A 16604-nucleotide genomic window follows, 5' to 3' on the forward strand; every position below is an offset into this window, starting at 1 on the left:
GCTCAGACTTGGAACATGAAGGCCTCACACAGACGCCCATTCAGCGGGTAAGGAGCAGGTTCTTGAATCTGCCTCGTAGCAGCCAGCCCAGCAATACGCTTGGCTTGTGTCCACACTTTGAGAAATACCACTTTTGAGAGTTTTATGTGTAACCAGTATGGCCATTGTGCTCTGACACGTCTGACATCCTTAATGTGAGTTATGCTTTTCCAAAAGGCAACTGCAGGTTACAGGGGCCCATTATTTTAAACTTTGGAATCCTACTCTAAGTTTGACCAGGTATCAACATTACTGTGTATACTTCATCAAGATGAAACCCTACTGTTAAACGTTAGAGAGGAACAGTAGTTTGTGTACAGAAAACCTCAGGTTAGAAAAAAATTTGAGCAGAGGGAATTTTGAAAAAGCCCATTCTTATAACACTAAATAAACTGTCAGTTTGTAGGGAGATCACTAATAAAAAATACAACAGCACCTCAAAATACATATTATTTTTTTTTAAACAGAATGCATATATGTGGATTTTTAAGATGGTCTACACCAAAATGTTAATTATGATCTCTGAGTAGAATGCTATTAATTTCATCATGTCTCCTTTGTGCTGTACCATATTTGCTAAATGTTCCACAATGGATGTTGTATTACTTTTGCAATCAGGAAGGAAAAAAAAAGGAAAGGTACAATACTGTCTAGAACTGATAAATCCAAATATAAGCTGTATAAGCATATTATTTAAACATGGAGATTAACCACCAGAAATGAAAAGTGATTCCTTCTGGGAGCTGCATTAAGAGCGAAGATGACGGCCAGAGACAGTGTTTTCCATTCTAAAGCCTTTCATATAATTTGTTATTCTTAAGATCAGACATTATTGTAAGTTTTTCAATAGTTAAAACTACTTCATTTTATTTCTTCTAAGAGAGGCAGTATGTTCCTTTGAGACACCTACCGAGTTGGGATTCCTAGTTCAGATGCACGCACTGCATCATGTTCATTCACCCTCCAAATTCTGACGTATGTGCAAAACGCAGCTGGATTTACTGACAGTATGCTTAAATTTTAAAAAGTATACAAAGTACAAACAAAAGTGAGTTTATTTACAAAAAATATAGTAATTACAAATAGTACAAACCAAGACAATTTCTCCTGTAACAGACGCTAACAGCCTTCACTTTCAAACGAGGGTTCCTGCTATTGTGAGATACGCACATTCAATGATCTGCTGCCTCTGTTGATGCTTTTCTAAATAACTCCAGGAGGCTTAGTAGTGATGTGTGTGTGGGCTGTTCCCCTCAAATCTTATTTCCAGAACCACTATGTAGACGTCCAACACAACTGGAATAGAACAAGACAGTACTGAATAATCTTTCTTCCAGCAGTAAATTTTGATTATTCTCTAAATATTCACCTAATGGTTTAGAACTGAAACCATGATTTTTGGCTTTAAAAAGAAAGTCCAGTGTGATGCTTAATGGGCGGCACAATTTCAGTACAGCCAGTATTTCTGTATGCCTTTTGTCTTACATTTTTTTTAATCAGAGTCACTACTACTGCTTGAGGAGTCTGTTGACATAACTTCTACATCATCTTCATTTTCTTTATTATGCCCTGGAGGCTCCAACAAAAAGTCATTACTGTGGTTTGGTGGTAGCATATTCATTGCCATATCACTTGACTGCCATGGATACTGTGGAGCAAGGACATCTGGAGAAAAGAAAGAAGCATATATGAGAACATTTCTACTTATAATTAACTTACTTCTTAGTTACCCTTCCCTTTATGCAAATAATTTGAAGTAAAAGTTTTTAAGGCTAGAAATCAAAATATACATTTGGCCAAATTAATGAAGGTCAAATTTATCAAGGACAAATCTGATGTTTTAGTAAGTCAGTTGACATACTTTTCCTTCTGCAAGGCGTTCCTAATTTCAAATCAAATGTTTCCCGTATCTGTATTTTATGCACATATATATTATAATAGCTCATATATAGTACTCTATTCTCTCGGTGTGTGTTATAAATAGCTGGAATATACTACATACCAAGTATTCCAAGTTTAAACTGCCTCTTAAACGTCAATCCCACTCCTCTCTGGATCCTGAAACCGGCTCTCCTTTGCCAGCAGCTGCAGTGGCGAGCTCTGTCAGTAGAGGGCACTGCAGGGACGCTACAGGAGGAACCGGCTTCCCTTCCAGACCCTGTGTTTCCCTCCTCCTGTGGTTCCTGGTTGTGTGCAGGGCGTCGGTGGCATTCCACAGAGTGGTTCCCCAGTAAGCTTCAACGCTGTCCCAAAGGTAGCTTCCCAGCAAGTCTCCTTGGGACCCTAGTGGATAGTTTCCTGCTTGCCAGCTCTGGCTTTTGACACCTCATCTGACTTTTCTGCCACCCAGTGGTCCACAGCTACAGTTTCTCCACCGAGGGCTGAACATCAGCCTCGAGGTGGGGACAAGCCTGTTCTCAGGTTGGTCCCTTCCTTGGGTATCTGCATTGGCCCTACACGTAATAGCTGCTCCCTGTATCTGTCACTACTACATTTAAAAAAATACAGTTCTCTTTACCTTACCATCTAGTAGTTAGTATCTTGTTACTAGTTAGTAATTCTTTAAATTTTCCTTTTTCATATTGCTGGTGTGGTTTCTGCCCCCTGCCTGGACCATGACTGGCATATGATACGGTACAATCACAATGAGAAAAGGAAGAGTACTAAGGGAAACTAAAGCACATTGAGTTCACAGTTTGTACCTTAGATAGTTAACAAAAATGATGCAACACAGGGACACGTTTTTACCAATGTAAAAAATGGAGAAGCATGAAATACGTAAAGTATTGAAAGAATATTTTAATACTCAAAAAAAGGTAATTTTTTTATGTCTTTAAAAAAAATTTTTAATGTTCTACCAGATCAAAACAAGTCACCTACAAAAGATAAAAGATGAGGAACATAAAAAAAATGAGAGAACACTACAAACCTACATGCAAAACCTAAGGAAGGCTGAAGCTCAGAATGAGCTGTCTTACAAAAATGATACTGTTTAGTTATTAAAAAGTCCATTAAAAGCTTTGTTAATTTGAGGTTTTTCACAAGTATGTTCACTTGGTATTCTTTAGATTGAACATATATACACATCTTATTCTATTTGTACACTGTTTCATTTTTAAAAGCTATGTTTAGAGCCTAGTTAATAGGAGCCTAAAGCCTGAGGAAAATGGCACGTTAACAAATGAGGGGAAAAGTCAGTTTATACTAATTTCATAACCTCCATCTAGAACAGTCTTTAAACTAGAGGAAGTAGAGAGCAAGATAAAGTGGTAGAGAACCTAGCTATCAATATAAGTTGGGTCCAGACCCTCAAACTTGTTCAACAGCCAGATGTCTGCATCATGTTGGAAAAACCCTGTTTGAAAGCATTACTCTGATTAACGTTACCTGGCAGTCTGCCTGCTGCTAGGGCATCCCCTGGTAAGTGACCATTCACTCCATTAGTGGAAGGATTGTTCATCTGACCCAATAATCCACTTCTCATCTCCAAATCAGTTGGGTATGGTCTCCGTGGGTCCCCTAAAAAATAGAGACTGCTTTTATTTCAATCACATACAAAATAGCATTGCTACCTTTTCTAGAGTATTGATTTTCCTTGGTTCACTTTGAAAAACCCAAGCCACATTTTCAATTTTGGAAAAGGAAGGTCATCTTAGCAGTTGTTATTAAGAACATAAATATTCCATTTTTAAATACATGCATTTTCTTGTCTAGATCTTCAAAATATCCTATTCTCTATATGAACAAAAATGAGAAAAAGTCTAATTTTAGCAAACATTCCAAATGACAAAGTAAGAAAATAATAATGATCTTGACTCTTCTAACTTATCTACATTTTCTAGTAAGAAATTATCAATGGTACAAACTGAGAGTAGGTCATGACACATTTTTTTTTTAAAGATAGAAAGGACTGAAATGCTTATTGCTTTGATCTTGTCATTTAAGGACTGAATTTCTTTAACTTTCCAGTGGAGTATCAGGAGCCAGTAACATTCATTTCTAGTCATGAGAACACACGGTTTAGTTTTGGACTGATGAAAACGTGGCCAGATTTGGACCAACTTTTTGGTAGTATTTTCTCACCAACTCCAGATGATTTACCCTCCAGAACTGCAGCCACCCTTGGTGTCTGGGGCACAGTAAAGCGCCACCATCAGGAGTTACGAAGTTGGGATAATGATCTCCCATTATTCCTCTCAGAACACTGCTGCTCTGCCTTAGGGCTCTGGCGTACTGATGTTTTATCTGCTGTCAAAGTAGGTTCCAGCTTCTCTCTCTGCCGTCTCTAATTACTGCAACTCCTTCCAGTCTTGTGTATCTGCTGCTGGGTATCCAGTGCTGCTTCATCTTTATCACCTAAGAGCTGGGGCTGTCTGTTTCCCAGCTGGACCCCTTGTGGAAATCCAAATGGCTCGAAAAAGTTAGCTTTTGGCCAGCCCTACTTTTACAGGCATACAGATCTATAGCTTTAGAATCATCACATATTATGTTGTACTTTAAAAAAAAATTTTTTAAAGGAAAGAAACACAGTTCCTAGTGGCAATAGCTTTGTAAAAAACCAAACTGATAAAACTCATGGCCTATATTATAAGACACTAAAGATGTGAAAATGTTTCTAAAAATAAATACATTCTATATTTAAATTTGTTCTACTCGTGTACAGTCACCAAGAATTTTCAAAACCACATGTATTTAGTAAAAAGAATTATTTTTACCTGGGACCCAGGTCAGTGGGGCGCACACAGCATTACTTGCACTAATCCTATGTGCATACTTAATTATTTCTTCAGAGGAGATAGCACCTGAGTGAGTCCAAAGAAGAGTGTTAACATTTTAGTCTTTAATCTAGCAAACGTACAAGTTTATAAATACCTACATCATAGTTAAACATCATACTTCATTTTAAATTATCTGACAATATGATGAGTTCCCTACCTTCCCTAATAATACTTAGTAATAGTGTATCGTTAAACTTAAACTACAGCAGCAGTTCACACCAACCACTTGACTGCTTAGTGTGACCCTAAATCTATAGGAGGACCTAAGTAGAAAGATGTTCACAATATATTCATTAGATGAAAAAAGTACCCTACTAAATAATACGTATAGCCTATCCTGGTTTTTATCCTAGAATATGTGTACACACATGTATTTGTATTGTTCTTGTCACATATGTATTACAGATCTAAGAGAAACCTGGAAGAACACACAGCAAACATTAACAGTAGTTAATCCACAGTAGGAAAAGAGGAGGAAAGTTAGGCAAGTCTGAGTGACTAAAAGTAAATCATGCCCACAGATCATTAAAAGCAAGTAACCAAAGTTTTCCTTATAATTCTGACCTTTCGTGTGCAAACTAAAAGACCCAAAATGGAAGCCTTTTAAAGAGAGAAGCAGGACAGGCCAAGAAGGCAGCTGAGCTTCCGGAAGCACTGCTAAATGTGCACACGTCCCAAAGCTGTATCTAGTCCTGACTCGTGGTGTTCTAGTCTCACTCCAGTTGTCCAATGGATGTTCTCTCATTCCCTGTCCTGTGACATAAGATCCAACTCAAATCCCATTTGCTTCCAGCCCATATTCTCTTCTCTCCACAATTTAAGAAAAAAAAACATTGTCTTTACTATACACTTGGGTATTAGCCATAACTTGCATTACTGCTTCTTATAACCTGAAAAGGGATGTGACACTTCCCAAGGAACACCCAGCACAGTGCTGTAACACAGCAGACACTTGACCATGAAAACTTACTGTATCAGCAAATGACTATCAATAATACTCTCATCAGTTTCTTGAAACTAAAACTTGGATTTTTCAGAAAGTCACTCCGTATTCCCACAGTACTAACCTTTTCTTGCTTTTTCTATTGACTTGAGTTTTTCTTTTGCTTGGTAAACAGCTGTTGCCTAATTTAAACAACATTTTAAAAGGGAATATGGATTATTCAGGATTATACCAAGCACAGCTTTTGGCTTCATTCACAAAATCATTCATCCCACAGGAACAATATGCAAAATTTGGAAATCCCCACAATTTATTTGTAATGTTCCAGAACACCACTTGGGTATCATTTACATCAGTTACAGTCAATGAAAAAAAGAAACATCATATTCATGAATCAGTCTCCATTCACAAACTAGTTGTTAGAAACAAAATGTTAACCGGATTGTTTACTAGCATTTTTTCCTTATGTCTTCTATCATAAGCATGCAGAAAACAGACCACATACCACCTCCAAAGCATCCTATTCCTGTATCTAGTTCAAGGATAAAACAAAAAACTTTTTTCCTAGTTTACAAGACATTCTTGGATTGACAGTCTCATTCATTTATACATTACCATTAGCTCCGTGCTTAATGACTACTATCGTGAACTCCTCCACCCACCCCCTCCCCGGGCAAAGGCCCACTAAAGTATAAAATGAAGCTGACCTGGTATATGCATCCTCAACTATAACACAGTGGGGTAAAGAGCATGGAGTCAGAGAGATCTAGGTTTAAGTTGCATCTCCCTACTTTTACCTGCTTGGGCAAGGTAGGCATTCATTTAAAATCATGGTTTCTTCATCTGTAAAATAGAATAATGGTACTGACCTCATATAATTGTTAAGAAGAATGAGACAATACATACAAAGTGCAGAGCACAGGGCCTGGTGCACAAGTGCTTAGTAACTGTTAGTTGCTATTATCTAAATTTATAAAATTCAGTCTTTTTACAGTCTTCGTGTTCACTATCTTAAACTCAGTAATTATGAAAACTAGTATCAGGAAAGGATAAAAGTAAAACTTCCCATTTCTGTTCAATCGTGAAATCTTTAAATAATGAAAATATGGTTCAAAAGTAATGCAGACTATCTGAAAACAGTAAATAAAAAAAGGAATGACAATGGTCCTTCATCTAACCAAAGTAACAAGTTGTCGCTTTTAGACTGGAAAACTGAGGTTTTCTGCCACTTTAAAATACTAATAGATTTGTTTTTCAGAAATAGAGTAAATAGTATCTTTTTTTACATTAAGAACCAGCCTCTATCAACTTACCAGTATTTGTTCTGCTTCTTTTAGCTGTTTTTGTAGTTGCTGAATATCACTATCTCTCTTTTCTACTTCTTTTTCTAAAACTTGCATTTCATGATGGATTTTTCCCTGATTAAGTGCCAATTTCATTAGTTCTTGAAATTCCCCATCTCTGTGAATTAACAGCTCCAAGACCTGTCAAGAGAGTTGATTAAAGCAGATGACAAAATACTGAAAAACTACATTCCAGTGAAACAAAGAAATCCACATATGAATTAACTGGCTAGGCTATAAAATTTTAACACTTTCAAAGTATTATTTCTAATCATTGTTAAGAAAAATGGCCTACCTACAATTATTTTAGAAAACAGATTAATATCAAGATTTTCTACTTTTTCTGGGCAGAGACGGAAATAGCTCAGTGGTAGAGTGCATGCTTAGTATGCATGAGGTCCTGGGTTCAATCCTCAGTACCTCCATTAAAAAACATTTCTCTACTTTTTAAAATTACATGCTATTCTTTCATATAAAATAAATAACTACCAATATGCCAAAATGAGTAGGCTTATTCACTTCCCAGGGTAGATAAAATTTATTTGAGATGATTTTAGCTAGCACCAGGAACTGAAAAGAATTTTTCCAAAGATATACAAATGGCCAAAAGTACATGAAAAGGAGCTCAACATCACTAATCATTACGGAATTGCAAATCAAAACCACAAATGGATATGACTTTGCACCAGTTACGACGGCTGTCAGCAGAAAGACAAGAGATAAATGTTGACGAGGATGTGAGAAAGGGAAGCTATCAGCACATGCTGGTGGGAACCTAAACTGGTGCACATAAGTATGGAGGTTACTTAAAAAATTAAAACCAGAACTTTACCATATGATCCAGCAATTCCACTTCTGGGTATTCATCCAAAGGAAATGAAATCATTATTTTGAAAAGATATCTGCACCCACATGCCCACTGCATTAGTCAAGACATGGAAGTAAGTGTCCATCAATGGATGAACGGATAAAAAGTGTAGTGTAGATGTATACACACACATATACACACAAAGGAATATCATCCAGCCACAAAAAAGTAAATCTTGGCATTTGGGATAACATGGATGGACCCTGAAGGCATTCTGTTAAAGTGAACTAAGTCAGAGAAAGACAAATACTGTAGGATCTCATACGTGGAATCTAAAAAAAGCGAAACACATAGAAATAGAGATCAGATTGGTGGTTGCCAGAGGCCAGGGGGGAGGCAGCAAAATGGGTGAAGGTGGTCAAAAGGAACAAACTTCTAGCTATTAGATAAATAAGTTCTGGAAACTGATGTTCAGTATGGTGAGTATAATTAAAAATACAGTATTGTAAATTTTAAAGTTGCTAAGAGAGTAAATCTCAGCAACTTAAAAAAAGTGCTTAAGAAATTGCAGAGGAACCAAATAGACATTTTTCCAAAGACATACAAATCGCCAACAAGTACATGAAAAGATGCCACTTTCTCTGCAACTTTCTTAAAAGTTCTTATAAGGAAAATAAATTATGTGAGGTGATGGATGTGAACTAAACTTACTATGGTAATCATTTTGCAATATGTACATATATCAAATCATTATGCTATATACATCTTAAACTAATACAATGTTATGTCAATTATCTCAATTATATTTTATGTAAATGATGCAAAGAATATATCAATTTAAAAGTTGCAATTAATAATTTAATAGAATCTGATCTTCCTGTTCTCACACAAAGTAAATAAATAGGAAAACTGCAGAAATGATGAAGGTTTTTTGTTTTTAATTCAAAAAAGAAATCACCTACCTGGTTTTCCTCTCCAGACTGTAACAACTTTTGGTTTCTTGAAATTGCCAGCATTTCTATAAGTTCTCTAAAATATAAAAACAAAAAAGTTTGCAAAGTAAATACAACAGAGGCTCTCTTCTCTGATCTCTACCTGACTGACCTTCTGGATTCATGTACCCACAGCAAGCTAAGTTCTCAGAGCTACTGCCCCACAGTCCACTTTGTGGACTTCAGCTCTTAACAGCTACAGTGCATTCTCACCAAGACTCAGGTATGTTTGTTACCAGCCCCATTTATTCAAGTTTTACTCATTAATTATATAAATTAATATCAATCATATAAATACCACTGAAATATGAGTATGACTAAGAACTGTTTCTATAAAAACCTAAGCTTGGAAAGACTCAACAGGTGTGTGCAAAGGGCAACTAACAAACCAGGGGAAGTAAAGTCAACTCAGCAAGAGTCTGCCCCAGCACTGCCTGATAAATGTTGATGTTCTCATTCCACTTTAAAGAAACCGAAGTAGAAAATGCAGACAATAACTACAGATGGTTTATGCAAGAAAAACTCATACATAAGGGGCCTACAGGCCAAATCCAGTACATCTGTGGTTTCTATGAATAACTTTCCTTGCAAGACAGCTATGCTTCATTTACATATTGCCTAAGGTTGCTTTCCCACTACAGGGGCAGAACTGAATACTTGTGGCAGAGAACTTTGTGCCTGCAAATTTTTTAATTAACCAAACAGTTATCAGCTAAGAGGGATCCTTACACATAATAATGTATTTCTAGAAGGCTCATTGATTAGCTATGCCAATTTTCCCACGTGAAAATTAGTAGAATGATCAAGAAAAAATGTATAGCAGGTAATATCTATGTATGTTTCAAACCTGTTGATAGATGTGATTTAATTCAGAGATTATCCAGGAGGGGACAGCTTCCCAATTAGCTAGCTACCTGACGCTACTTATCAGCCCCAGTGTTTGTACCCTCCTACTGGCTGCCACACAATTTTTACCTTCATATTTACACGTTTCTCCATCCTCTCGCTAGCCCAGGCGATTATAGTGGATGGTGCCAACTGGACCCAGCCTTCTCCACTACTACTTCCCTGCACCATTATGTATGAATTAATTAGCTAGTTAATTTTAAAAAAAGGATATGGGAATGAAAAGCCTTCATTTATGCATTCAAATATTTCCTGAGTGCCTATTATGTGCCAGGCATTTTCTAGATGCTTGGGTTATAAAAGTGAACAATGGCCATGAAATTCTAATATGGAAGTCAAGAAAATATACAAGTAAAACCAGAGTGATAGGGGTTAGGAAGAAAATTAAGCAGTGTTATATCAGAGAGTTGTTGAAATGGTTTGGCTACTTACACTGGGTGTTCGGGGAAGGTTTCTCTTAAGAGAATAGCTTTGAAGTAAAACATGAATTAAACAAGAGAAGCCAGCCATGAGATCTGGGAGGAAAGACTACTTGGTAAAAGTCACAGTGAGTTCGTCGGCCCAAAGATGGATTGGAGGAAACGTGGCCAGAGCACAGTGGGCACCCGGGAGCAGGACAGAAAGTCAGGACGAGGGAGGGAGGGAAGGGCTGGACTGTGTAGGGCCTTGTAGCTCGTAGTAAAGGAGTATTTCGTTCTGAGTGCAGTGAGAAACCACTGGGTCATTTTAAACAGGGAAGGACACGACTTGATTTATGTTTTTAAACACCTGCTGAGCTATGTGGCGATCAGATTGTAAGAGAGCTAGAATGGAAATTAAGTTAGGTGACTCATAGTGTCGCAGGCAAAAGATGACACTGGATTTGACTAGATCCTAGCCACCTGGAATTTAGTAATGGAAACAGGGAAACATGGGCAGATTTAGGATATATTTTGGAGGTAGAGCTGACAGGACTTGCTAATGGATTAAATAGACATTTTATGAAAACAGCATGTTATATTAGCCCCTTTTTGTACCCTATTAATGAGATGTAGAGAGTTGAGACCCCTGGTCTAAATAAAAGCTGGTTTCTGTGGGGAGAAGGGGTGGTGGTGAGGGGGGTTGAGGGTATATTGGGACATGCAAAATGAGCCTTTTTCTGCCTTTCTTGCAAATCTGGGAATATAAGTCAACAGAAAACCTGACAAGGGCTTGCCTTAGGCAGAGAGTACGGGGTGGGGGAGGTCGCTAAGACTCAGTGTTCAGTAACTGTCTAGGATGAAATGGAAACCTGTGTCCTCCCCCAGGGTGAAGGGAGACTGAAGGACCCCCTGCGTCCTCTCTGGTTCCGGGAGTGGGAGACAGAGCCCTGTACCACCACACAGGAAGAGTGGCATTCCGGCATGCCAGATTAGCCTCCTCCCACATTTCCACAGGAATGTAACGCACACAGGGGTTAGAGCCTGTATTATTAGTAATACTACACTTCAGGTAAATAATAGATAAACAATTAATAGGCTGGTGGGGAAACCTTAAGACTCCTCTCAACATGGTTTCTGTTCCACAAATGAGTTTTAAATTAAAAACAGTTTAATAAAAACTTCTTAAACTATAATCTACCTATAGGTTTCTATTTTTCACATTTCTCTAAAGACCGCCTGATTGTATCACATCTTACAAAGTAATATATTGAAAGGCTATATAATCAGGTTAACAGTTAAAAAAAAATTTCATATCCACTATTTTCTAAAGCCAAGAGGTTACAATAGAGAGTTTTTCATTTTTCATAAAAAAATGCAAACAAGAGAAAGATTCATTCAGAGGATAATGACAAACTTCACATATCACAGAATCAGTATAGTAACTATGTCTGAGCACATAATGGGACTTTTTGGAAAGCCAGTCACACTGGAGCAGCCTCATTCTGTGGAGGAGTTCCAATGAGTGGCACAGCAAAGTGACATCCCTTCCACCGCCCCCACCAACCATCTCCAGGGTTATAAAAGAAATTCTCACCCACTGTCACTCGACTTTCTTTAGAGATGAACAAATAAAACAATGTGGCAGATAAGTCATGAGAAAATCAGAGAAAAAGAAAAACTTCTAAGACAACGGTTATTACCACAGGCAGCAGAGTGCCTCGAGAAGGAAGCCTATCACCGATCTGTCAACAGATTCAGTAAGGAAGGCTACAAATTAATGAGAAATCCAAGTCTTTGGAGCATTCCTGAAGAATGGGAAACAGAACTACAGCTTCTGGTAGAGGAAGCAAAAGAGAACTCAGCACGTCAAGTCATCATGTACAGCTGGAAAGCTGAAGGAGAAAGTTTCAGAAACACGGACGTTCTCGAGGAAAATTTACATGATGATTCACTACTTCAGAGAGTAAATACACTTCATCCAACAGAAAATGCTATACTTGATAATCAAGTTAAGGAGCAAATATGGAGAGGGATAAATTGGTCAAATCTGGATACGAGAGAATTTCAATTTAGTCTCAAATTTAACATAACTGATAAATTACTTAATTATACCATCTCAGGTGAAGGGTACATGAATATCAAGTATATGCATTCCTACAGGTACCGACAACATCAGGGAAACACATCTCAGACACAGAGCCCAGGAGCCAAACAATCCAGAAGCAGGATCTTGAGACTGACTACTGAGTTGTCCAATGTCAGAAGAAGTTCTCACAGACCATTCTCCTGGATGGGTAGGCTCAGAAACACAGTTCCTGAACTTGGTGAATATGAAACATATACTAGAGTTACTCAGCAAAACAGATGAACAAATTATGCCACAGCAAGGAAAGCTGAAAAAACAAATGTCTTCACTGGGCTCCAGAGTAGAAGGGTAGGAAGGAACAGACCATTGGATATACTAAGGCAAGATCTGAAATTCTAAGACTAAGGGCTACTCAGAACAAAAGGCAGCATCCACGATTAACCAAAGGGGGTGTCACTTCTTCACAAAGTCAACATATTTACAGAAAAATTAATCGCTACCATCCATACCATGTGGTTGGTCAAAATAAACAAACAATAAGGAACATTTTAACTCAACTAACTTCACACTCATCAGAGTCATCAAGATTCCTCAGCAAGGATGTTAGAAGCCAATCAAGTATTAGACTTAGCCTTCAGGTGAGAATTCTCCCAAAAGAAGAAAGAGCTCAAGGGAATACTTCAAGCAGAATTCAAGGAAGTGGAAAAAATGGCTCACACAGGAGCAGCAGAGGTATCTTCCAACTAATCATTAGTTGTTCTGAACCTAATGGAACACAGATCTGTATCAGAACCACATGGCTACCTATTCAAGGTACTTCAAAGCACTCAGAGACTGAGCTTGGCTGACCAATGATTCTAAAAGTACTAGTTTGGGTGAATGCACTAGTTTAGAGCTGAAGGTGAATGCACAATTTGGTTTTCAAATGACAGCTGGCCCTATATAGAAAAGCAGTGGGTTAGTCAGCATTTATGGGATGTTAATTTGGTGTTTAATAACTTACACAGAATAAGAACTTAGAGTGAACTAAATGAGGCTTCAACTGGCTGTCCTAAAGGTAGTTACGTCACAGAAAGCAGATACTTGAATAACTTAACTGAAAACTTCATACCACGAAAGCTCAGTCTTGCTACGGTCTTTTTACTAAGAAATCATGCTGGTATCCACCCTATAGAATTAACCAAAGGAGAAGCTGACAGGTCCTCCACCACAAACTACAAAGCCAATCAAGACAAAGAAACAGCACTGCCATTAATCTGTGTAAACATTCACACAGAGGCAACACATTAAGACGGCTGCCTTATGCCAACGAGCTTCTTATTCACTGTTTTGACTACTCACTGACTGGAAATTCCACCTGCCCTTTTTGTCACCAGGTAGTATTTCAATCTAATAGTCTAAACGGTGAATTAAACACACAAGCTATTTAACTTCTGGTGTCCGTGTGTTCTTAGATTTTTAGTACATCACTTGGTATCGCACTGACCTAGGAATCTGGAAGGTAATGCTGCTACGGCAAGGACTAAATTCACAGCAAAGTGCTGATAAGGTCAGATAATACAATACAGACATCCCTCGGAGATATCGCAGGTTCAGTTTTCCAGACCACTGCAATGAAGTGAATGTTGCAATAAAATGAGTCACAGTTTTTGATCTTCCACTGCATATAAAAGTTATGTTTACACTATACTGCAGTCTATTAAGTGTGCAATAGCACTGTGTCTAAAAAACAGGCATTAAAAAACAGCATTAATCTAAAAATAATGCCGTCAGAAAAACGGCACCAATAGACTTGACACAGGGTTGCCACAAACCTTCAATCTGTAAAAAATCAAGTACCTACAAAATGCAATAAAGTGAAGTGTAATAAAACAAGGTATGCCTGTATGTAAGACTTATTCTAAAGCTGGCAAAGAATGTTGACTACAGAAAAGGTGACGAGTTGGTTTCTGAAGGATAAATGAGTGATTCATCAAATTGGGGGAGGAGTGGGAACTGGCCTGCGAATGGGGAGCAGTCAGGGAGGCTAGAATGAAGGGTATGGGGTGAGGGGAGGGTTGTGGCAGTAAATAAGGACAACAGGATGGATTAAGAGGAGGTGAAGAATGGCCCACTGCACACTAAGCTAAGGAGTTTGGGCAATGGGAACCCACCAAGTATTTTACAGCAGAAAAGTGATACGGGGGGTCTTTTTAAAAAGATAGCTCTACTCTTGGGCTAAACAGCATTAAGGCCAGTGAAATTGCTGGGAGGCGGACTGAGGCGGACTGTTTACACGTCTGTCTCCCCCTCAGGACCGTCTCCCAGCGCGCGGCACCCAGGGGGAGCTTCTTAAACGTCGGGCGGTGCACGAAGGGCCCACACGGGTCCATCCCCAAGGTCTGCTACGATTCTGACAGTCGGGGGAACACTGTCAGCATGAAAACGTCTTCCTAGGGGGAAAGGCGCCGCCCGAGTCCCCGAGGGCTGCGGACCCTTGTGCACTGCCCCCGGGAGTGCGCGCCGCAGTCCCCGGGCGCGGCCCTCCTCGCCGAGCCCCGGGAACCAGCCCCGGCAGGGCCGGCCGCCCCGAGCCAGTCCTCCCGGCCCGGCCCCAGCCAGGCCCTCGGGCCGACGGCCTCACCTCGACAAGACCTCCAGGTCTTCCAGCGCAGACAGCAGTCGCTCTCGCGTGCTGTTACCGCCCGCCGGTCCCGAACCGCCGCCCGGCCGCTCCTTCTCCTTCTCGCCACTGGAAGACGCCGCCATACTCCCCGCGGGCCAGCAGCCGGCGTCTGCGTAGCTGGGCGCTGGCGAGGAGAGGCGGGCTCGGCCGGCGGAAGGAAGGGTCACCGAGGCGGGGGAAGAGAGGCCGGGCCGGAGCGCCCCCTGCGCGCCTGGAGGTGCACTGCGAGCGCTGGCGCCATCTGCTGGGCGCGCGAGGGCTTCTTGGTCTAACCCTGGGAGCCAAACCCAGAGGGCGGTCAGGGTCTCCTGAGCCTCAAGTCATTCAAGCAGGAGTGGGAGATTTCTGCTCAACGGATTTTAAGCATTGAGGGAATTACATGACGACCTTCCTCTTGTGTCAGTTTCTTCGAAAAGTGGGCTGAGGGTCTCCTGATATTAACCAATCGTCTGCATTCCTATAAGCTGTTCCCCACCCTCCTGTTTGGGCTCTCCGGGAGGCTGGAAGCACTTTAAGTCAGGAACCAGAAACCATCTTATTTAATTTTTTATTATTATTGTGGTAAAATACACATAACATAAAATTTACCATGTTTAAGTGTATACTTCAGTGTCATTAAGTACATTCATATTGTTACCAGCCCAGGTCCTTGAACTCTTTAATTAACGGAAATTGCTAAAAGGCCAGATGAGAAATTCAGGCAAGGCTTTCTTGGGACTCTTGTTTCAGCAGAAGGGAGTGAAAACAAGCAACAGGTGGCCTTGCTCACTGTCCAAGGAGGGCGGTATTGTTCCCTAAATGAGGTGAGGGTAGGAGTGGATCAGTCACTCAGGTGGGAAGACAGGCTCAAGTGGCCTGCCCACCCCCTTGGTGGTGCTGTGTGCAGAGATCATGCTCAGGACCCTGCTTTTGCTCTCAGTACTTCATGAATAGCAGTTGGTTTGTAGCCTTTTTGTATCTTATTGTTCATAATTGCCCAACTGTACACGTGTGCAGTTATCTTTTAGTCCCTTAGTTTCTTTGTATTCTGTTGCTCAGAGACGTTTTTCCAGGTGCACGCACTCCAGCAAAGGGTCTCGGGTCCCAGCCTGTCTCAGTATTTTGCTACCATCACCACCATCCATCTCCACACTATTTTCATCTTGCAAAAACGAAACTGTATCGATTAGACAAAAATTCCCCAGTTCTACCTCCTCCCTTACTTATCCATTCATCTGTCATGGACACTTGGGTTGCTTCCACAATTTCAGTCCATCTTTATAATCACACATCTCCCAACAAAATGTTTGTTCATTGCTCAAGATGACTATTGAACTGAATCAATCAATATAGTATATAAGTGGTAGTTAATGAAAATAGTTTAAATAATTGATGTAGTACACATTCCAAATCAGCCAAAAATGTACCTTTGCCCACTTTTCCAGGGGAGAACAATGTAGTTGGGGGTTTTCATTAGCAGGAAAACCTAAAATCAAACAGCACTGGGAAAGGGATCTTGTATCTTGGCCAAATTGCCTTTACAAAAGATAAGCTGGAAAGTTGTCACCCATAGACCACAGCTGGGAGTGAGTCAGGGGTACCTGTGGTCCCCTCATTCCATTGTCTTGTCCTCTGGTCTGTCGTTTTGGAGGTGCTGAACCTGA

At 39.9% G+C, this 16604-nt stretch overlaps 1 protein-coding gene across 1 annotated transcript; it reads right to left on the reverse strand.

Annotated features, from left to right (window-relative positions):
• Positions 1–1076: 1076 nt before the first annotated feature.
• Positions 1077–15079, reverse strand: MED4 (mediator complex subunit 4). The gene is made up of 7 exons (XM_031465990.2): positions 14920–15079; positions 8874–8940; positions 7074–7244; positions 5885–5942; positions 4755–4841; positions 3427–3558; positions 1077–1704 (listed from the first exon to the last, which is right to left on the reverse strand). Exons 1-7 carry the CDS (start codon positions 15042–15044, stop codon positions 1532–1534), a joined length of 813 nt encoding a protein of 270 aa, XP_031321850.1. The 5' UTR covers positions 15045–15079; the 3' UTR covers positions 1077–1531.
• Positions 15080–16604: the final 1525 nt, after the last annotated feature.

Source organism: Camelus dromedarius, chromosome 13 (assembly GCF_036321535.1).
Source record: "Camelus dromedarius isolate mCamDro1 chromosome 13, mCamDro1.pat, whole genome shotgun sequence".
NCBI lineage: Eukaryota > Metazoa > Chordata > Mammalia > Artiodactyla > Camelidae > Camelus > Camelus dromedarius.